General features: G+C 42.1%; 2 protein-coding genes across 2 annotated transcripts; both read right to left on the bottom strand.

Moving 5' to 3' along the window:
* Positions 1-1,899: 1,899 nt before the first annotated feature.
* On the bottom strand, positions 1,900-10,445 carry cdh17 (cadherin 17, LI cadherin (liver-intestine)). The gene is made up of 18 exons (XM_041043800.1): positions 10,395-10,445; positions 9,786-9,881; positions 9,044-9,181; positions 8,734-8,869; positions 8,100-8,258; positions 7,500-7,652; positions 6,469-6,674; positions 6,227-6,358; positions 5,969-6,119; positions 5,252-5,461; positions 5,075-5,151; positions 4,802-4,990; positions 4,095-4,339; positions 3,468-3,598; positions 3,095-3,319; positions 2,856-2,966; positions 2,141-2,257; positions 1,900-1,997 (listed from the first exon to the last, which is right to left on the bottom strand). Exons 1-18 carry the CDS (start codon positions 10,440-10,442, stop codon positions 1,900-1,902), a joined length of 2,622 nt encoding a protein of 873 aa, XP_040899734.1. The 5' UTR covers positions 10,443-10,445.
* Positions 10,446-13,534: 3,089 nt separating this feature from the next.
* On the bottom strand, positions 13,535-15,577 carry gem (GTP binding protein overexpressed in skeletal muscle). The gene is made up of 4 exons (XM_041044824.1): positions 15,220-15,577; positions 14,919-14,995; positions 14,586-14,790; positions 13,535-14,483 (listed from the first exon to the last, which is right to left on the bottom strand). Exons 1-4 carry the CDS (start codon positions 15,572-15,574, stop codon positions 14,200-14,202), a joined length of 921 nt encoding a protein of 306 aa, XP_040900758.1. The 5' UTR covers positions 15,575-15,577; the 3' UTR covers positions 13,535-14,199.
* Positions 15,578-22,655: the final 7,078 nt, after the last annotated feature.

Raw genomic sequence — 22,655 nt, 5'->3', positions numbered from 1 at the left:
GCTCACTTGTGGTTTTAAAAGGCTTAGATTAAAAGCTGTAATTTGAAAAGTGACAGCTTTTGTTAATTTCTAAAGCAGAGTGGACCATTTCAAATTTATAACATTTTATAAAATACACAAACTGTTCAGTTGTATCTTACGTGTGTTTTCTACTTCCATGGAACTAAATGCTGGTAATAAAAAAACAGGAGGGCTCACCTCTCCTGTGCTGAACTTCAGCCAGGGGCTCTGCATTAAATATAACAGCAAAAAAAAAGGCGCCTGAGGTAGGAAATAATTATAAAGCATTTCATTAATTGATATCTAACTAGACAAAAAAAATGTGAATCAACGAAAGATTTTACAAAGGAATGAATCACCCTATTTGTGTATCCTTTGGGCCTTTGGGTGAATTTTTATGACGCTTAATTCGATTACTTGTTCCGGACTGTTTTTGGAAAACATGGACATTTTATGCAATAAATGTCACTCACCTGACCATGAAATACGCAATCTGAGCTGGTGTTACATCAAGTGATCACTGTTGATTGTGATTGTGAGGTCAACACACTCGCTTAGTATTTCTATATTAGGATAAAAGTGCAGGCCAAAAACAGTCATGTGCGTCTGAGTGGTGATGGTGAGGCTTGATAGTCTGAGGTGCTCTCATCCATCTCACAGTTTACTCTCCCTGTCTTTCCTCCACCTCTTCTCTTCTGTCCCTCAACCTTTCAACTTCTCCCACCACCAACTCTCCAGGACTGTGTGTGTGTGTGTGTTGTTGTGGAAAGTGTTGCTGGGATACAGGTGAAGAGAGAGTGCAGACATAAACACTGGAGAGGCTGAGCTGTCGTTACGAGGCTGTAGCTCAGTGTGCTCCTTTGCCTCTGACACTGTTTTCCTGTTTGGCTTTTGAAAGCTGCAGCAGGCCGCTCGATGACTCATCCCAAACACACACACGCACACACACACACACACCGAGGGACTCACAAAAGTGGCACATGGGCTGGAAGGATGCATGGCCATGGCAGCACATGTAGCACCCACATTCAACATGTGTGCATTTTTTGCCGCTCAGAGTGTGTTTTTTGTGTCGCAGCCTCTTTGTGCTGCATAAAAGCCCACAATCAAGCCATCCTCTTTTCAGCACCGCAAACAATCTGTGGCCCGTCTCCCACTGTCACAGAGATGACTCAGAGCATCACTCTCTGCAGCAGCGTCGTGGCCTTGACTGCTCAGCGGCAGACCGGCAGGGAGGGAGGAGGGGGCGGGGGGTTGGGGTGGGGTGCGGGTTGGGAATTTAGACAAGACCATGAACGTAGAGTAAATGCTGGTCAGAAATCAGAACAGAAGCTGAGATGTGGATGCTCGCGTTTTATGTCACGATCACCTGCAGCACCACGCGTCTGCCGGGGACATGTACATCTGCCCACGCAGACAGACACACACAAAGATGATGTGAAAACCAAAGTGGTTCCCAATTTCTTTGTTTATTGGGAAACAGAGCAGTGATTGCTCATTACAAAACACATTCATTATTGTTCACTACACAGACAGCACTGTGACCACAGTGACAGTCTGGATTAAAGATGTTGTTTAAAGTTAAAGATATTTCCAGGTGTTACACAATATTCAACAGTTTGTTGTTACATTAAAGGAGAAGACAATAACAAAACAACCTCTGGGCCAAAAACTAATTGAATCAGTTGAGATGATGAAACTGCGAATGAAACAACCAGAGTCTGGGAGTCACATCTTAATAAATTAAGTCGAGAAGCTGCATAAATGTATGATTAGAATGGGGCCATCTCACTGTTTCATTAGGTATACACAACATCTATTAATCAAGCTCAACCCTCCCTCGAAAATAAAATAAAATAAGCTAAAGTAAATGTGTGTGTTTGTGTTTGTGTGTAGTCTCTACATCATCATGGTGTTCCTCTCTTCCTCTTCAGTGTGGGCTTTATTCTTCTTGCCCTGTTTATTTACGCGTTTGATCACTATGATGAAAATAATAACTGCAGAAAAAAAAAGACACAAACAGGGGTCAGTTACAGCAGGGAACAAACCGGAGTCAGCACCTCCAACACGCAACTGGACAATAACATCTGACTGGATAATTATAATGGATACTGTGTCATATAATGTTTGTCAGACTTACTGCAGAATCCCAGAGTGCCAGCCAGGATCCCGATGGTGGTTCCCATTCCATACCTGAAGGCACGGTCTTCTGGTGCGATGTAGCAGTAGCCCAGCTCTGTGCAGTTACATACTCTCACTGGCATATAGAGAGGAGAGAGCAAGACACACACGTGCATCAGAGACATGATTTAAAGTGTTAGGCTGCTGTTACTCTCTATTTTTCTAACTGTCAACAAATCCCATAAAGAGACCAAAACTAACAACATGTTAGTCCATTTCTCAAAACAACAGTTCTCTTCCTGCCTGCTGCAGCCCAAAACTGAAACTTAGCTCTAAATGAGGGGAGCTGTAGAGTCAGGTGATAATTCTCTGTAGGTTCATCACAGGGCGATGCTATGGTCGATGGAGCTCTGTGGCTCAGCCCTGGAATCTCTGAATGAGTCTGAGGTCATGTGTTGATTTATAAATATTACAACATAAATAAGTTACTATAATTATTATTATTATCACAACTGCAAACAAGCTGTTAATTGACAAAAACAGCTGCTGGCTGCTTCAACATACACTCTGAACACAGCCTAATTTAAAATAAGCCAGCGCTTGTGTTCCTGAATTAACATTAGTTAATGAAGGAACGTGTCACGCATCACTTCGGGATCAGTTCATTGTTGGTTTTCATCTTTTCATGTTGTCCAGGACTTGTCCTTTAAACTGAACTTAAAGAATGGATTCACCTTCAAATGGCTGTGTGATTCCCATGCCTGCATTGTCTTTAATGTTGATGGGAAGTGTGAAAGTTTTATCTTCAATTGGTACTTTCCTCAGGGTCAGTTTAGCTGTTGTGCCTGAATGACACACAAAAAGGAAACAGAGAAAATGTGACAGTCTGAGTTTACACCTTTTCAGTTGTTCCCTATCTTGTAATATACTCTGTGACATATACTCAACATCTCAACATGTAAGCTTAACGTGCCGTCAACACTGCTCAGTTCCCAGTTGGGTGACTTCTTGCCATGGGCCAAGGCGAAGGTGAAGGGCTGGGAGAAGGGAGCGCTGTCTCCATCTTGGGCCTTGATGATGACAGGTTCAGGCTTCTTTACGCAGATGAAGGCCTGGTTCTCTATCAGTTTGGGGACGTTATCGTTCACATCCAGCAGTCTCACAGACAAGACACGCTCAGTGGACTTCTCAGGATTCTCTGTAGAGGGAAATCAACATCACGGAAAAAAAGGTGCATACAGTGGCAAACAGTGCTTAGCTTATGAAGGTCAAATGCCCCAACACAGCCAGTACTGAACCAGAAATTATGTGGCCTATGTAAGAACTGAAAAGCTGTATTATCTCACCCTTCTCAAATGCAGTGACAGTGACTTCAAAAGTCTCCAGGGTCTCTCTGTCCAGCTTGTCTTTGGTCCTGATCTGTCCTGTGGCAGAATCGATCTCCAGCCAGCCACGGGTGTCACCGTCCAACTTAAAACTGCACAACACACAGCAGGAATTACACACAGAGCCCACCCCACACCCAAACACAGATAAACTGAGCAGATGTCGAAAATCGTCCATAATACAGCAGACACACTGAAGCGGAGGCCAGAGGAAATAATTGTAGCCAGAACAAATCGATAATCTGTTTTGGGTAACCCTGATGGTGGAACAATTAATGGAACAGTTGCTAAGCTATAAAAGTCATGCATGTGGGGCATTTGTATTCACTCTACTATCATTCAGGACATCTTGTTAGAGTCCAGCTCAGTCTGAATTTAGGTTTACAGCTAGCAGCCATTTTAGCAGTTACTGCAGCCAAACAAGTAAACCAATACAAATTTTACAAGCATACCTTTATTCAGGGATTCTAATCTTTATTATTTGTTAAGGTACACTAGAAAGAAAGTTTACATTTAGTAGTCAAGTGTCAAGTCTCATATACACAGATATTGAACTTGAATGCAGAGCAGCTGGTGGTATGTGTTTACCCGATCTCTTTGCCCTCTGGGTCCTTTGCCTCCACAGTGAGCAGCACTGATCCCTTGGTGGTGTTTTCAGGCACAGTCACATCCAGGATGTCCAGGCTAAACTCCGGGGCCTCGTCAACGTCAGTGACCGTCACAGAGACGAAGGCTGTGGATTCGCTGCCGTACTCCAGGCCTTTCATCAGCGGCTCTGGGTTACGAGCATCAATCTGGAGCCTGTAGGTGGAAGAGGACTCGAAGTCCAAGGGCTGTTGGGTGAGAAACGAGCTGATTGTAAGAAGCAGCAGGGATACGAGTGATAGAGAATCTGACGATTTCTAATGGTTTTGTTACATGCATCTTAATCTATAACAGCAGGACAGTGTATAGTAGCTGGGCTGCACTCTGTCTTGTGATATACATAAGTAGTGCTGAAAAAAATCAGTTCGTCAACAGAAAATTAATCAATTATTTTGAGTTGTTCAGTTGTTTAAGTCATATATCAAACCAAATATTTTCTGGTTCCAGCTCCTCAAAAGTGAGGATTATCAGCTTTCCTCTGAATGTGCTTACTTTACTTCCTATTACAGTTTTTAAAATAACTGTAAGATTGATCAGTATGTTGTAAAATAGTATTTAGCTGCAACCCAGAACAAGACTATATCACACAAATGCAAAAAAACTGTGAACTTTTTAAGGTATAAGGGAAGTAGAGAATGGAGATGCCGTACCTTAACTATGACGACATGGCCGACGCCTTTCCCGTCTGTTTCCACAGCAAAAACGCCATCTTCGTTGCCAGCAGAGATGTGGAAATTGATAAGGGAGCTTCCGCTGTCTGGGTCATCAGCATCTGTTGCTCTGATGGTGGCCACTGTGTGTCCAACAGAGGTGTCCTCTGCTAGGGTGTGGCTGCCATACTACACAGACACACACAAGCACAAATGAATTTCAGCCAAAATCACGTGAGAAATAAGAGCCAGGGGACAAGTTCAAATACTTACATCATTCTCCTCAAACAGAGGCGTCTCGTTGTTGACGTCAATGACCTTGATGACGACTTTACAATTTGTGCTGAGAGCTGTGAGACAAAAGCTATGAGTACTACAGCTTGGAGTGAAAACTGACTTAAATCTACAGCACCTGCAGGTGTGTTACACCATACAGTGTGTGTGTGTTACCTGGGTCATTGACTCTGACGTCGAGGTGATAGACCTGCTGTTCTTTTCGCTGCAGCGAGCGCAATGCCTGAATTCTTCCAGAAGCGGCATCGATAGAGAAGACATCATTTGTGGTGGGTGGATGTTGGGACAAGATGGTGTAAGTCAGCTGAGCATTCAGTGTCCCGGCTTCATCGTCGTCATGGGCCAACAGGAGTCCTACCAGGCTGCCTGGAACCACAAGAACCAGAACTTAAGAGTGCATCTGAGACAGCTCCAGAGGTCTCTTAAGCTGGTTTAGAGTAAATCCTAAATAACTGCAGTACAGAAACAGAGGTGAACACTGCTTTGGGACACATTCTGAAGGCACAAAATATTATTGATCATGAAGAATAATATATTTGCTGAATCGATATTTAAAATATCATTTAGAACGGGCTCATTTGAACCTGTTACTTGCATTTAATTTAAACATTTGAAGATGTTACACCATTTTTGTTCTTTTCTCTTTTGCATTTATACAAACAACAAAAATAAAGATTAGAAAATCAGTGAGTATAATATAAAGATATTTTTCAGATCATAAACAATAGGACAGATGGCTATTCCTGCTCTGAGTATAAACACAATCTTGTTCGTTCTGAAGAGCATTCTGAAATGCAAATCTTTTGATGACACCAAATCCTAATCTTCAAGCACATGAATGCGTTATGTGATGATCACGCACATATTTCTTACCTACAGGTTCATTCTCCTGCAACTCAAATACACTCTCCTCATTTTCACACACTGGTGCGTTGTCATTCACATCCTCCACCAAGACTTGAATCTCCATGGGCGGATCCACTTCTTTGTCAGTGTTGTCCTTTGCAAACACCACCAGGATGTACTGAAAACAGAACGGACAGAATTTCAACCATAATCCCCAGAAATTAGTCTGTAGTTCATCATGAATTCAGAGAGATTTCTTGTGCAAACTGAGCATGCGTCCCTTACCATGCCCTTTTCTTCTCTGTCCAGGGGCTCTGTCAGGAGTATTTCTCCATTTTCTGTTATCTGGAAGGGGAATTTCAGCTCCCTCTCTTTCTGAACTAAACTGTAGATGGCATTAGGCTCATTAGACCGGACCTGGATCCAGAGAGAGGGAAAGAACCCACAGTGGGGTGGTTGTATAGTGTATGTTAGTACTTTAACATGTCTGCATTTGTGAGTTTTCTGCAAAGTTTACCCCACCACACCTTTGCAATGACCAGAGGATACGCTTCCTGTAAGTGCTCTTTAATAGTTATGGGTCCAGGATTGACCCACAGGTTTTGCTGCACAGCAATGAGAACTCTGGCGTTTCCACTCAAAGCATTCTCCGACACTCCTCCCAGGTCCTGCACACGCACAAACAGGGTGTAGTCTGGGTCCTCCAGCGGGTTCACATTCCTCCTCCTCTTCTCTGACACCAAAGAGGAAGATGAAGGAACAAAAACAAAACGTTTAAGGGGTTGAACATCACAAAAACATTTCAGTGGAGCTCTAATTTTGGAAATACATGAGTCACATGTGGCTTAAACACTCTCCTCAGTTGACCTCATCAACTCAACACTACCAGCACTAATCGCTGACAGTCATTTCTTCATTACAGTTTGTGTTTATCTACGTTAACATCATCCACCACTCTGCGTCATCAAGTGCTCCAGCTTTTAACTTTAACACACACCACTAATGTCTGGGATCACTCATGACTTTTACTATAAACTAAAGTGCCACAGGCCGCACTGTGGATTAGTGGTTCTCAACTGTTTTTGAGACTTTAACATCTTATTGTCATGATTCATTTTCCTTAGTTTTGTTGGGTCATTTTTAACTCATGTACTGTTAACTACTGTAGGCCTCTTCCTTGCACTGTACCCCATTCTGTATATGCAGCCTGTGACAGAGCTGCTAACAGTTATTTTCATAATAAATGAATCCACTGATTATTTCATCATGAATTCATCAGTTCATCGTTTAAATTATGTGTCACAAAATTCTCAGAGATTCTCAGAGCCCAAGATGACATCTTGTTTTGTCTCACCTGCTGTCCAAAGATATTCACTTCTCTATCATAGAAGCCAAAGAGAGATTCATATATAAGATATATATTCAAACAGAATATATTTGCATTTGTGAAGATGGAACAAGCCAGTTTTTGCTTAAAAAATGAGTTAAACGATGAATTAAATTATCATAGAACTGATAAATATTAGATTAAGCGTTGCAGACACATCTGGATACAAACCTGCTTTCTCCACACAGGTGAAGAAGGGGTTTTCTTCATGGGAGATCGTCTGCACTGGACAGTAGTCATTAAACTTTATCTTCAGAGCATCAATGCTCTGATCTTCTCCCCTCCCATACTGGATGCCGTCTCTGGCCTTTAGCATCTCTTCCCCTGTTAAAAGACACACAAATACACATCAGATACCACTGAGCACGCTTCCACACGTTAAGTGTGTATTTTCATTTAACTCTACAAGGAGGACATCTCTGCTCTCACGAGGGTCTTTCATCTGAGAAATGTGATAAAACCTCCCCTCAGCATGCACAGATGTGAACAGGCATGTTCCGAGTCATTCACATGCTCACACACACCCTCAAAGTAATCACTGATCAACATCACGCGACACATTTAGGCAATCTGCCTCCAATCGGCATTAATCTTGAGCACACAAGATGAGCTGTGTAATCTGGATTTACAGTGTCACTATACTGCCAGATTACAGGCAGAGATGGACAGATTACACACTTTCCCACGGACACCCAGTTCTGTGCACCCAGGCCTGGGTGCACAGAACTGGGTGTTTGGTTGTGCATGTGGACTGGGATGTGTGTGTATCACCTTCTTTTGTTGTGGAGATCTCTCCAGTGTTGGGGTTGATCTGGAACAGGAATGTGTGTTCTTTGTTGGGGATCTGGCTGACCAGGCTGTATCTCAGATGAGCGTTAGGAGTCTCAGGGTCGTCCCGATCCGATGCAAACACACGGGTAAATGGGACACCTGGAACAACAGATCAAATTTTTGTAGTGACTGGGTCACAACACAGAAGCGTAATTGCTGAAATTGCTATCTAACACTATCACATATATATTGTTTTACATGTGTTTGTTCCAGTTTTTTTAAAAAATCAATTCAGTTTTAAAAACAGTGCCAGATAATCCCAAAACATAATATAGAAAACTAAAAATTCACAGTGATGGATTCCCCACCTCAAAGCTTTATCTAATCCCTGCAGGTTTATTTTTATAATATACTGATATAAACTTCTGATATAAAATCTTTGGTCTGCTTTCAAAAATCATTGCCAGTAAAGTTATATACACACTTTGCAGTTAATAGGTAAGACAATGCAAAAGAAAAAGAGAAAACTAGAGGAGTTAAATTAATAAATTAGAGCAAAGTATTTGTATATGTTCATCACTCACTGCCATATACTGTACAATGACACCAACTATTCTCTTTATATAACACACACCTGCTGCACTTTTTTCTCTGACCGCAGCTGTGTAGTCACTCTGGTTGAAGTATGGAGCGTTGTTGTTGACATCCAACACATTTATGGTCACATAGACTGGACCTTCCACTACTTCATCATCTGCCAGTGCCTCCACCTGGATATGTTCACACACACACACACACACACACACACACACACACACACACACACACACACACACACACACACACACACACATACACACAAGTGTATATAAATATCTGTTTTATTGTTACTATCATAAGATTTTCTGTGTGTTTATTTAAGAGAAGACAGAGGACCACGTCACCTTGATCATGTAATGGTCATCTCGAGACCAATCCAGAGGCTTCTCCAGGTAGAGCCACCCATCCTTTGAAATCTGAATGTCTTCTTTACCTTCTCCACTCAGCCTGAAATTATTCACACCTGGATGGGTCACCTGAAACTATGGTGTGAAAGATGGGAAGGAAGAAAATGAGGAGACTCTTGAACACAGAAAGATGAATTTAAGGCCTTTGAAGACTTAATTTGGGTGAAACTAAACAAGTAAATTAACAAAAGTAATTTAGTCAAGTGGTTCAATCTGATGATTTGGGAGAGGAAAGAAAAAAAAAAGTTCTGCTTCACAAATTTGTAGTAATTTTTTTTTTGTTTGTTTTGTTTTTTTTAGATTTTTCACTAATATTTTCTTTTTTAAAAATATTGGATAACATCATCAGTTGGGGCCTCAAACAGTTACTTAAATTATTGGGATTAGAGGGGAATTCCAGGCATTCATAGACATCTAAAACATGTAAGAAGCGGCCCAAACCACACACTGCTTTTTTGAATTGGATTTCATAGAGCATTTTAAACATTTATCATATGATTTTTAATATAAAATCTTAATTTGAAAATGAACTACAGCTGTAAGATAAATAAAGTTCAGTAAAAAGTATAAGATTTCCCTCTGAAATGTTGAGGGAGAAGGAGCATAAAATGGAAATACTCACTATTTGAGTAAATATACTTTGTTATTTTGCACCACTGCTAGCATACATGTGTAGTACCTGATGCATGGGATATGGCACTGGTGTCCCTTCTGGAATATCCAGCACCGTGTTCTCAAACGGGCCCTTCTTTTCCTCCAGATCCTTCCCACCAGCCTATCAGAGCACAGAAACAGAGGTCAAAGGTCACTGAATACAGTACAGGCTGAGGTAAAATTGAACATCTCATGCTCACGCCCACATTTGCCCTTTTCGCTTTAGCTAAGCTGCAGATGAATGCAGTCAGGTATTGAAGGCCAGTTATTTATTGAACCGAAAGTACAGGACAAGTTGGGGAAATTCTTGAGCAAAGTCTACAGACACACTAACATTCAGTTTAGCAACACTTCTAGTCTGCTTTTATTGTTTTAAATAAGTTACTGAAGATGTTTTGGCACAAATTTCTTTAACCTTTGTAAATGGTTTCTTTGTACAGGATGCTGCAAATGCCAAAAATACAGTCATCTTTCCGGTGCTTCCTATGTTCCAAACCTGTCCCAGAAATTGTGTATAAATATATTTAAGCATTAATGTGTTTTACAGACCTTTTAACAGGTTCATGTATCTGAGTATTTATTATGAATATGTATTGAAGGGCTGCAGCAGCAGTTGGCAGCGCTATGTACTTACAATGCTGAGCAGGAGTGGGAGCAACAGCAGATGCACCATGGGTGTCATGATCACAGTCTGCGAAGGGAAAGGAAGAGGAGGAGGAGGAGGAAGAGGAGGAGGAGGGGGAGGAGACATGGGGGGTAGGAGTTGAAGGAAGGAGTTTGAGGGGGCAGAGAGGTCACAGGAAGAAGAGAATTTAATTTAAACATTTGGATTTTACAAAGCATAATAATCACTGTGCCCTGGGCCCTGTGCTTGTAGAAATGGTGAAGAAAGCACTGGAATCATTATCAATCCACCTAGAAACAATTAAACATAGTGTGTCTCAGGAAATTATTTTCTCCGTAAAAGGCAACAGCTTTGTTAAGAAAATCTGTCCTCTGTCCTTGAGAATCCTCACATGTACGTGCTATCGCTCTCTGCCTCACACTTTGAGCTGAATGAGAACGATCTATGGGTGTGGTTCCACCAACATGACCCTCCTGAGCGTGCAGGAGAAACTGAAACCGCCAAGCTTGTTTCTCCTCCTGTAACTCAAATCCCAGTGGGTGTGAATGTAAAATGTGCAATCCCAGGGACTTCGAAGAAATTTCAGAGTCTCGCATAGCATAATAGCCTTGATCGGGTATTTTTGTATGTATGTCTGTGTATGTGTGTGTGCTCAAGAGTGGTTTAAGAAATGAAAAATGACAACAAACACATTTACTATCTATCCGTTGTATTCAGATGACATGAGGAGCTCTGTTTAAATCACCTTTACTTTTGAAAAACATGACTGATATTCACTAATGTCAAACAAGACTAACCTAACATGCATAAAAATGACAAATATATCAGGAACATATTGATAAATGACAAGGTTTGACATTTCCTGGACTTGTAAAGTGCAGGCGAGAGAGAAGGGTCAGGTGCCACAGAAAAGTGAAGGTGACATTGAGTTGTGGTGAATGACCTTTTTGTGGCACAGCACTCCTTTAATGTCACCAACACCAACTGATGCTGCTTATTAGCAAAACACAAATTTGACTTCAAGTTACAACAATTTTTTCCTCCTACTTAATAGTATTTCTGGGCCCAGTCATTATTGACCCCTGTCAGTCGTTGTTAGTGTTACCAATTTACAGACATCTTCTTGACTTGCAGTGAGGGAAATATTTTAAATTGAATTATTTATTGTATTTGTCCAACAAAGGGTTGATGGACAAAGTGGCGAAGCAGTAGGACACAATGATTTGGGCTTTGCAGGCCCTGTCTTTCTCCTTTTAATGACTGGATGACCTTTGTCAGTCAAGATTTTAACCTCTATGACACCAAATCAAGTGTCCCACACAGGGAATGTCCCCCCAGCGTTAGGCTCACAGAAGAAGAACAACTCAAGAAGCTAAAACAGAAGCAACAGTTGGTTGTAAGACGTGCCAACGCCTGACACAAAGGCCCTACCAAAGTCAAGTCAAGATCACCGCGCTCCTTCAGTGAACTCTAAAGCATGCAACACGCCAAAAACACAGTCTGTGAAAACGAACAGATGTAGTCCAGTTTGTGTTCTACTCACACCCCAGAAATCTTGTCCAAATAACAAATAAATCCAAAACAGGGAGCCAGGAGAGTGGAGAGACTTACCTTAACTGGAGAGATCGATTGAGTCGCTCCTCAGACTTCAGAGTGATCTGAAGAGCCCCTGAGCCCATCCTGTCTGGTCAAACTTTAACCAAGTGCTAACCAGCAATGTTTTATTGGATCTAATGATTGTCTAATCACCCTGCCCTCATGTAGAGCTCAGCCAATGGGCAAGTAGCTGACAAGAGTGAAGGAGACCCGGAAGAACAGAACAATGATACTGTAAAAGACAAATGCATTCTAACTAATATCAATTACTGATTTTACCACAAATCCTCAAGGGCTTCTAGTTTGAACATTACTGTGTGTTACCATAACACAAAACAAGCACTGTTTCACGGGCTTAATTCGACATTTGTGACAGCAGGTGTGATCTGTGAAGAAAAGGAGAGAGTAACTGAGCAGAGAGGGGTATCATAGCGGGGCAAAATTCCCTAGAAATCGGCTGTTCAGCATCTGAGTAGCTAATTTCGGCTCAGACTTTGACCCCTGCACCTCCGCACTGTTTCCTGTCAGATTTTCCATTAGTAGCTGTTGCCTGATAAGGAGCCGTGTATGTAGACAATAGGACCAACAGATTACACTGATGATCCGTTGCCTCATAAGAGTTATTCAGGTGATTCAGCAGGTCAAGACACACTATAAACATATTACATTGCAGGTTTGACTGCAGTTCATGACTTCTTGGTTCTTGATAAACTTCCCCACCTCTAAGAGAACATCAAATAATGTGCCAGACATGTCTTAAAGGGAGGACGTAGGTCTTAGATTTTATCCTTACCTATAGAAAGCTGTTTGGGCACAAGGCAGAGATTTATGTGAACTGTCAAAAATAAACACAGGCAGCAACTGTAACTGTAGAAAAACAGGCTGTGAATGAGTCACTGTTTCACAGGACCGCTATTTAACCAGAACCTGTGACTGCAGTACTGATGGTTCAGCAGATGAAGCCATTAATGCAGATGGAAGTGACTCCATTCTCTAAAGCATGGGTCCCCATACATGGACGCTACTCTGCCTTGTTCTCAGATGCAGGCAGAGATGAGATATATTCTGTCCAACATGCACCAACACCATCTGCCTGATGCTCCCTGGACTGAACATACAACACACACACACACACACTTCCTGGGCTGCTCTGAATGTTACCTTGGCAACACATTTTCCTGCTTTTTACTGCTTTCCCGGCAAAACTGAATTTGGGATCTGAGCGAGATGTTCGGTGTCACTCTGTGACCCTAATCTCTGATCAGTCCCTGAGCAGTCAAATCGCTGTACCCAATCAGATGACACACACACACACACACATTCTGGAGGACTAATTTTGTTTTGCAAAGTTCAGCTTTAATGTCACCACCTGACTCATTTGTTACCAACTAACAACTGTTGCTGCTAAAGCCTGTTTGTGTGAGTGTGTCCTTTGTGTCAAAGCTGAGTCACCCGTGGTAAAACCTCATTAGTGAGGTCTGAGATGACAAAAAGACAAAATGAACTGTTGTTTTTTTTTTCCCCCTCTAAATCAGATGATGTCACTTTATTTCATCAAGCAACACTGAAAATACGTCTAAGTAGCAAAATACGATACATTATCAATCTGGTATTTATTTTCAGTAAGTGCAAAATACAACACATTATAAATAATGTCAAAGTAACTACTCAGTTATCATCATACAAAAGAATCTGAGACATCAATCACACTTAATCATCAGTAGCTTACAACTGGTTATCTTAGCACTTAGGGATTATCAGTGGACAAATCTGGCAGGAACAAGAGCAAAAACAGAGGAAATAGAGAAGTGAACAAACAGAAATGAACAAACATCACCGCCATCTATCAGTTCACCTCAAACCTCCAACAATTCTGCCACACAGACGTGACCAGTCCTCGTGTCAGGAAACGTCACTTCTTTAGCTGATTGTCTGGTCCATTACAAAGGCTGACAAACTCAGGTCAGTCCACTCCATCTAGCTCAGACTGCAACACATGAACGGCAGTGTAGAAATGTGTTAAACACCTCTCGTGAGCACCGTCTCAGCTGTGCTGAAGGTGGATGTGAAACTCAGTGAGGACTGGGTTTGAGCCACCCAACTTTTAGCCCCTTTAGAAGCAGTCTTACCTCCAGCCCATGTCCACTAACTCTGCTCTCTCAGCTGTTCACCTGCTCAAGGGTTTGGCATAGATTTAAAAAGGGTGTCTGGTGGGCCCCTACAGCACAGACAGGTCATGGCAGGACTTAGATTTTAGCCAGAACGCCACACTGGGGTTGTTCTTTGCCACCACCTTGTCGAGGAAACGTTTGGCCTTCATAGGGAGGCTTTGGCGGTGCGTGTTAGAGTTTATGTGCCTGCGACGTTTGTTGGCTTCCTTGGAGTCTCTGCGTAGGCGCAGCTGTCGCACTATGCCGTGGAAGGCCTCCCAGACGTTGTGCTGCATGGCAGCTGAGGTTTCGATAAACTTGCAGTCAAACACAGCAGCACAGGCACGGCCCTCTGAGGCAGAAAGTCAAAGATCAGTGTTTGCATATAAAAATAAATTAAAAAACAACTCAGTGTTTATCACACACTAACACAAAGGAAACTGCGTCTCCTCACCACTGACGGACACCTCTCTGCGCCGCACCAGGTCACACTTGTTCCCCACCAGTATGATTGGTGTGTGCTGAGCAGGGCGGAAGCGGCGCAGAGTTATCCGGAGCTCAGAAGCTCGCAGGAACGAGGCCCGGTCAGTTATGGAGTACAGCAACAGGTAGGCGTCACCTGTCTGCATGTAGCACTCATGAGCCCATTCACTGTCAGTCTGAAAAACACACACCCACAGAGTTAGAGAAAGGATGTAGAGTACGGTATGTACGCAGGCATTCAGACTGATGTGCCCTCTCCTCTCATCCTCATTAGTCACGAGGTGTGTTTTGTTTTGTGTCTCACCTCTGCATCCCATGTGTCCAGCAGAGTTACAGTTGCAGGCTCTCCATCCACTTCAATCATCTTTTCACACATTTCATCTGAAATTACACATGAAACAAACACAAGATCATTTTTGTGTAAATCATAGTCCTGTTGACCTGTTGACAATGTGTTGGGCACAATCAGTAATATAATTACAGTTTTATGGTATTAATTTAGAAAATTAATTTAACCTTTCTGGAGTCCAATGTTCATGTTAAAGTGTATTACAAAAATAAGATCTGTTCATAATGTTTCAGGGAAGTTATCATCTTCCTCTTACCTCCGCACAGCTCGCAGTCATCACTGTCCATGCTGTCTGCTGCCCCAGCGAAGATACTGGCGAAGGCCGTCTTACCGACTCCGCTGGCCCCTAAGAGTACCACCCGATACGGGCGCCCGGGTTCCGCCGCGTCTCCGGCGGAGTCGGTGGAGATGACCGAGTCTGAGGAAGACCAGCTGCCGCGGCTGCCGTCCGACTCCCCGGCGGAGCTGGTGCACGACTTGGAACGGGAGATGCAGGCGGGAACCCGGGCCAGGAGGCTGTCCGGGAGCAGGTGGCTGCCCGGGTCGCAGATGCTCCACCGGTGGAGCTCGGACTGCAGGCGCAGGCTGTGCCGACGCACAGAGGACAACATGGTGACAAATTTCGGATGAACTGGATTAAGCGCCAGCGGTGGAATTACACCGTTTTGCAAAGGAGGTACTCTAACCTCTTTTAAGACAAGAAAAAAAAAAACACCCCCCAAAATAAAGTAAAACGAGTCGATCTCTTCCTTCAAAGTAGCTTTTTATCGCTTCGTGAAAGTCCCTTTGCTTCTGAGAACCACGTGTCTCAACTCTGAGCCAGAACTATGAGGACAGCAAAGTCAGTCTGAGTTTGAACTCCACATCCCTACTGCAGTTACAGTTGACAGAGAGTTACTGCACCTTCAGTGAAGCTGATATAAAACAGATGAATCTGCATCTGCAATCTTCTACGACTGCCCGAGTTGAAACGCTTTAAAAACAGTTTAATTCGGGCATTGAAACAAAAAACAAAAAACATTTGATTCGTAGATCCCGGAGCCACATTCACAGCTCTGGTCCTCTTGATGACTCCGCTGCCGCCTGTCTCAGAAATGTCCAGCTGAGTGTGTTTCTCTCTCTACAGCTCTTAGGGGGGTTTCCCTGCTGTTTATATAAAGAGGAGGAAGAGGAGGAGGAGGAGCAGGGGGAAGGGGGGCGGCACACAAGTGGAGCATGAATGTTTACAGTGGTGTGGTGGGTATTTACTACTGTGATTCATGCGCACACGGTCAGGGAATGAGCTACTGCTTGGATTATATTTACACAAAAAGGATATAGAGTATTGTGCAACAAGGGTATAGCACTATAACAATCCAAAGCTGCATCAAGAATATCTATATATAGATATATATCTATATATATACCAAATTCAGGGAGACAAGGGTACCAGGGATGTAATATAACAAAGTATATTTACTCAAGTACTGTGGTTAAAGTTGGGCTATGTCATTTCTGAAAGAAGAAACAACACATTCTTCCATTTAGAAATGAAAAGTTGAATTTAGAACAGAACAAAAACGGTCGGTTGCTTAATCCAACACACACACAAGGGCTCTTCTGCTACAGCCTGATTTAGCCCAGTGTGGTGGCTGATGGTGGTAAACTTTAGGATAAATATTACTGATAAATATAAATGCAATAGCTCTTGTGGCAAAAGTTAAAATGAATCATGGCTGTCTATTGGAATAACTCAGAGTAAGATGATTAAAAGCAGCCGTTTATCAAGGTTTGCAGAAATTTGGCTTGGAATTATCTTAATCTACATGCACGCAGTGTTTACATATTAAACAGATCCTTTGGTATTGTTCGTCCGTCCTTTAAAATGGTTTATTAAAAACATCAATGAAGAAAAAAAAAACAGATGTATGTTCCTCAAGATGCATCCACAAGATGGACAGTTTAATTATACTGAGTTGATTACTCCAGTATGTTCAAATTATACAGTAAATATTATAATGATTTATCAGTAATTTATTAATTTTGTTGAAGACATGAAGATCAGAAAATCTAATTCTGCAAGTTCCAGCAGAAAACATAACCTCACTGTGAGCTGTCAGCCATATTAACGTTGAATGCCGTACACAGACATCAAGGTTTTTCTCTGGACTCCATGTGTGTGGCGCAATGATCAGCAACAAGTGTTTGCTACCAGCATTTCCACCCACACTTCCAACACTCTGCTGAAAGCAGCATGAGGTCGTCAGGAGGAATTCTGAAATCCCTGAAGAGTTTGAGGTAAAGTGGATACACTCATAAAAAGAAATCACAGAACTTTATCAACAAAATAATTTCTGGAATGCACTGAGCATCAGTGGCTGTGGAGATAGTGTTCAAAGGTTTTTGAGGTGGAATTTTAATTTACTCTTGCAGCCTAGAGCTGAAACACTTAGTCCACTGATCAATAAGTCAAACAAAAGAAAGTCTCTCAAAGATGCTAAACATTCCCTGTTTACTCCTCAATTGTAAAGATTTGATGCTTTTTGTTGTTGTTTATTATGATATTAAGCAAAATATGTTTAGATATATGTTTCGGTCAAACAAGCAAAGCAATCTGAGGCTGTCACCTCGAGCTTTGTGCATTTTTTCGGTATTTTCTGACATTTCGTAGAAGAGTAATTCATTTTTAAAGTAAACTGCAGATTGGGGGGAGGATGAGGCAAATCACCACCGCATTTTTTAGAGTTGCCTATCAACTATTTTGAGAAAGTATTTGGAGAATCGTGCAACATATTAGTGGACGGCAGATTTCAAGTGACGTGCCTGTCACTTTATTTGGGCGATTTACCAGAAAGAACGGGAACTGACAGATTCCTCCTGAAAATACTGACTGCAGATATAAAAAAAAAAAGGAACCACTGGTAAATTTGTAGATTACAGACTGACCCACCTACTTTCTCTGAGACCGAGAAATGACTTATAAATCACAAGATGGGAGAAAATGGATAATATATTTGTTGGAATAAGGAACATGGTTGATGACTTTTCTCCCCTCATCCTCATGGCTTACATTCCTCCTGCCGAGTGCCATGTCAATCAACAAAACTTAGACACAACTTATGTCGTGCTGTATAAAGAGTTATATTGTTTTTGTCAGAAAGAAGAAGAACTAATAAAGTCAAAGTTTAAAAAAAAAAAAAAAAAAAGAAGAAGACATGCTGCTATCTTACTGGCACCAACACTAAAGTGAATGAAGTATTATCAGACAGAGCCCTGAAGTAAAAGACACAGGAAGTGGCACAGAGCTGATAAGAGTTTTATATGAAGTGAACACACCCTTGGTACATCACACACTACATTTATGAGCTGTAATTCTGTGACTGCTGGGAGTGAAAGTAATCATATCTATTACTCCTGACATCCATATTACCTTCTGCGTTGCCTCTTCAGTATCAGAGAATATCTAAACATAGCTTCCTATGAGGAATTACTGAATGAAAGCTCGGTGAAGAGGCTTAACATGTAAGGCTGAGATCTACTGTCAACACCACTAGCGTACTGTTGATGGCTTGGAAACCACCAGTTGGTATTTTGTGAATAACCCATCTAGCAATGTACACAAATGCCCTGCGTCGCATCACGTATTCACTCGACTTGTAAACATCCGATTTTCATTCGCAAAAGCACGTTTTGTGTGAGAGAACGAGCGACTGAGAGCCGGGAGAGTTATTACAGTAATTGTGGGATTATGCTGCTTTTTCGGCTGTTGTTTTTTTTTGGGGGGGGGGGACTTCTGTATCGGGTTGTGGCCTCATCCGCAGGACCTGCTGCTGTGTATTACAGCTCTGATCTGATCTGCCTGACAGATGATTGGGCGACATTAAATCCTCGTTAAGTGCTGGAGCGGGACCAGGGTCAGGGGGAGGGGATGGATGGATGGATGGAGAGGAGGGGAGGGGAGGAGGGGGGGGACTTGTGCTCTGGCCAGTTGCAGATTGGCAGGCTGATGTGGATGGCTGTCGATGGTGGCAGAGTGAGAGGTGACCTCTTTCTTTTCTTCTTTCGCTTAATGTAAAACACTGCGTCCTGTAAGATCAGTCAAAAGGTTTAGATACAGGCAAAATAGCATATTTACTAGATAAAACAGAGACAAAGTTTATGCCATTATGAAGACCACACACAATATCAATATATGCTTCATATACTTCAAATGGTCTAGTACTTTAAAACCCAACAACCAAATTACTGCCAACTTCACAGGCTGCTGGGACAGCAGAGACAACAGCTTGCTCAGTATTTCATTAGAAATCTATAGCTTTATTTATCCAGAGGAAAGACTCATTGAGAGTAATGCTCTCCTTTTCAGCAAGGCCCTGTTCACACTCGCACACCTACACATTTGAACCTTGAAGCTGTTCAGTACAACCCCAGTGTAAAATAAATCTCTCACAGCTTTAAGGGAGACCCATTCACTAAAAGCTGTGAAATGCCATTAAGATGGAGGCAAGTAACAATACTACATTTTGGATCTGGCACCGTCTCTCAAACAAAGAGTAGTTAACAGGTCACATATTTAATGCGTTTAAACTAATTCACTTGATACCATTTTTCATTTTCATACTTCAGTTTAAATTGAACATCACTTCCCTTATATATGTTCTAAGGGAGAGTGTACTTTTGCTTCACTTTCATCTTGCCTCACAAAATGCAAAATTCAGCAGTCAGACCTCGGTCTCCTGCTGAACAAGTCTGAGTCTGAGTGAAGGTTGGAGACGGATGACAATGGATGGCTATTATAACAATGTTCAAAGGAAGAAAAAGGATTTTGTGTTTCGGCCTTGAGCTTTTAGCCGCGGTGACCTCGCTTCAGACGTCTTTCACCTCTTTTGGTTCAAATGTAGGACAAGTTTATTATTCCATCAAGTCAGAGGACAATCAAAGCAAGAGGGTCTATTTAAAAAGTACACTTGCAAGGAGCACTACAGAGCAAGGTCATACACAAGCACACCTATACAATATATAATAGATAAATATTTGATTAATATTCTTTGCAAACTGTAATGTAAATAATTACCAGTCATGACAGCTTTTTGCCTCCGTGCTCTGTTTCATAATTCTAATCTGCTGAGCACGCATTATCCAATAACTGTTCACTAACTGTAATGTAAATACCGACCCACATTGTCTGTATTATGCTGCATGTCTTTCTCCCCCTCTCCTCCATTCCTAGCTGTCCTATCTTCCTCCTTTTCCTCCTTTCACCCAGCCCGGCCATCGGCAGGAGGGTCCCCCATCTGAGCCAGGTTCTGCTCAAGGTTTCTTCCTGTTAAAAGGGAGTTTTCCTTGCCACTGTCGCCTTAAGTGCTTGCTCTGGGGTCAGACTCTGGGTCTCTGTAAAGCGCTTTGAGACAATTTTGATTGTGGAAGGCGCTATATAAATAAAATTGAATTGAATTGAATTGAATTGAATATATAGAGAGATATTACTATACCACTTCTGGCTTTAATGTTTGGCCCATTACATAATCTTCTGTGGGTAGTTGCTCTACAGTTACATTGAATTTTATATGTAGACCTCAATGTGTCTGCTGGTTTTATAATTCATGTTTCTCTGCTCTATTCAGTACCACTGTAGCTGCTGCACGTCGCAGGCAATAGCTTGCACTTACTGACTGACCAATTTTCAAAGAACAATTTTGATGGTTGTTTTTGTCATCGCAAAGAGGTGATGTTATCATGTGGACCTCAGAATTTACAAATCCATTCTGTTGAATTGTAAAATGTCTCTGCTTATTCTGGAATAGTATGTGTTATTTGGTCAGATGTTAAAATGAATGGAGGTGCAAGACTTTAAAAAAGAGAAACAAACCTCTAAACGTCCTATAAAAGGAGCAGCACAGGAGAGAACATCATTAACGAAGAGAGTGAGAATATTTTTACTAAAAATCAGCAGTTTGAACTTCAATGATTCTCAGACTGATAATGAATGAGATATGAAGCTTAAGTAGCTTTAATACCAAATGTTTCACCACCTACAGTACATTCAGACCTTCCAAAGAGGTCCAGGGATCAGAGGGAATAATTTCCATTCTGGGATTCAGTCATCACAACAACTGTATCCCTTTCTCCCCCTTCCAGCGGCGGAAAGTCATTCATTCAATCCATACGCCAGGTCTTTGAGCTGACGGGGCTTGAACGCGCGGCTTAAAAGAGGGATTGGCAGCAGGCTCCTAAGAGCTTTGCACAGACAGACAGACAAATTCCACCTCATGCACCCACCAGCACATGGCCTCTGAGACTGTTAGAGAAGTGATTTGGATCAATATCCTGCTTGGACGAGTGACACTCGTCTGTCAGACACGTGTCCCATACCAATGCCACAGAGCTGCTGCACAAAATGTGATTGCTTTGGAAACAACAAGCAGTATCTTACACTGCCAAAGCAAGGCCAGGGCAGTAGCTGTAGTAAGTTGCTTGGTGACAGTTGCTATGCCACCACTGGTTTCAGTCTGAGTCTCTTTAATGTCTGGACTTTATATTGTGGTTAAGATGTAGTTTTTAAGCCATGATAGTTGGGCTGCTCTGGGGATGGTCTGACAGTCAGTTGGTTGGTCTAAAGCTTTAATCCAGACTGAAATATCTCAACATATATCAAGTGGATGTCCAAAACATTTTGTACAAACATTCATGGTGCTTAGAGCATGAATCCTAAGAACTGCGGATGAATCCCTAATGGTTCCTCTATCACAAGCATGAGGCTCACATTTGTGATTTTGTGTGATGGACTGTCCTAAAATTTGGTGCAGATTTTTATCTAGGAAAGAGAAAACGATACTAGGTAATGTTTAAGGTTCATGTGAGGCTGGAGAATTTGTAGCCTGGCCTAGAACTGGCATTAACAGTTTAAATTCACACTGCGGCCACAGTGAAACAGCAGGTGTCTGCGTAAACGCCACACTGTCTCCAACACACTGCACACCCTGATGGTGCGCAGAGCTGCGACTGTCATATACATAAAGGGCAAGTTTAACATCCCAGAGACCCAGTTATTACACAACAAGTTTCTTAACAGTCACACAAAGTGGTTATCATCCAATAAATAATAATTACCCTGTTTATGTAAAGACGCACTTTGTATTGGAGCCCAGTCAATCTGACAGGCTCAAACACAAATATTATGTGAATTCAGGGCATGCACACGCACAAACACACACAGAGACGCGCATGTAGCAACACGCAACTTCATAACTCCCACGCAGCAGCTTTGTGTTGAAGAGCATGAACAGGCTAGTGTTATTCAAAGTAACAGACTGAAGAGATCGCAGCATGGTCCACATCTAAAACCCAGCCGACTTACTAGACACTAATGTGTAAGGTCATCACATAATAAACTGTGATATTAAAACACAGAAATTCAGACAAAACACACTTGTCCTTGTTTGCCTTCATTCTTCCATCATTCTTCCATTCAGGTCCAGGTGGTATAGTCACTCTGCAGCAATAAGGCTGATTCTTTTGAATGAATGGCTGTGTACACATTCTCTCCATACCACCCAGAGTCGTGTCAGCTAAACATGCCTCAGAGAAACATCTATCCTCTGACTGACACAGAAGATATTACTCTAGAAGGACATAGAGGTACCTCTCTTCCATGCTTATCTACAGCATGTGGATATAAAACATACCTGGAACCCAAACACTTCCAATCCGTCA

Source organism: Toxotes jaculatrix, chromosome 8 (assembly GCF_017976425.1).
Source record: "Toxotes jaculatrix isolate fToxJac2 chromosome 8, fToxJac2.pri, whole genome shotgun sequence".
NCBI lineage: Eukaryota > Metazoa > Chordata > Actinopteri > Toxotidae > Toxotes > Toxotes jaculatrix.
Note: the sequence above shows the minus strand (reverse complement) of the source record. Positions and strands in the feature narration are given on the sequence as shown.

Coding starts and splice junctions, on each gene's coding strand:
- cdh17 (XM_041043800.1), bottom strand. CDS start 10,442: ATGACACCCATGGTGCATCTGCTGTTGCTCCCACTCCTGCTCAGCATT. Junction 5,462..5,968: donor GCAGGAGAATGAACCTGTAG/GTAAGAAATATG, acceptor TTGTGGTTCCAG/GCAGCCTGGTAGGACTCCTG. Junction 2,258..2,855: donor AATCACACAGCCATTTGAAG/GTGAATCCATTC, acceptor TCTATATGCCAG/TGAGAGTATGTAACTGCACA.
- gem (XM_041044824.1), bottom strand. CDS start 15,574: ATGTTGTCCTCTGTGCGTCGGCACAGCCTGCGCCTGCAGTCCGAGCTC. Junction 14,996..15,219: donor TGACTGCGAGCTGTGCGGAG/GTAAGAGGAAGA, acceptor GTGTAATTTCAG/ATGAAATGTGTGAAAAGATG. Junction 14,791..14,918: donor TGGACACATGGGATGCAGAG/GTGAGACACAAA, acceptor TGTGTTTTTCAG/ACTGACAGTGAATGGGCTCA.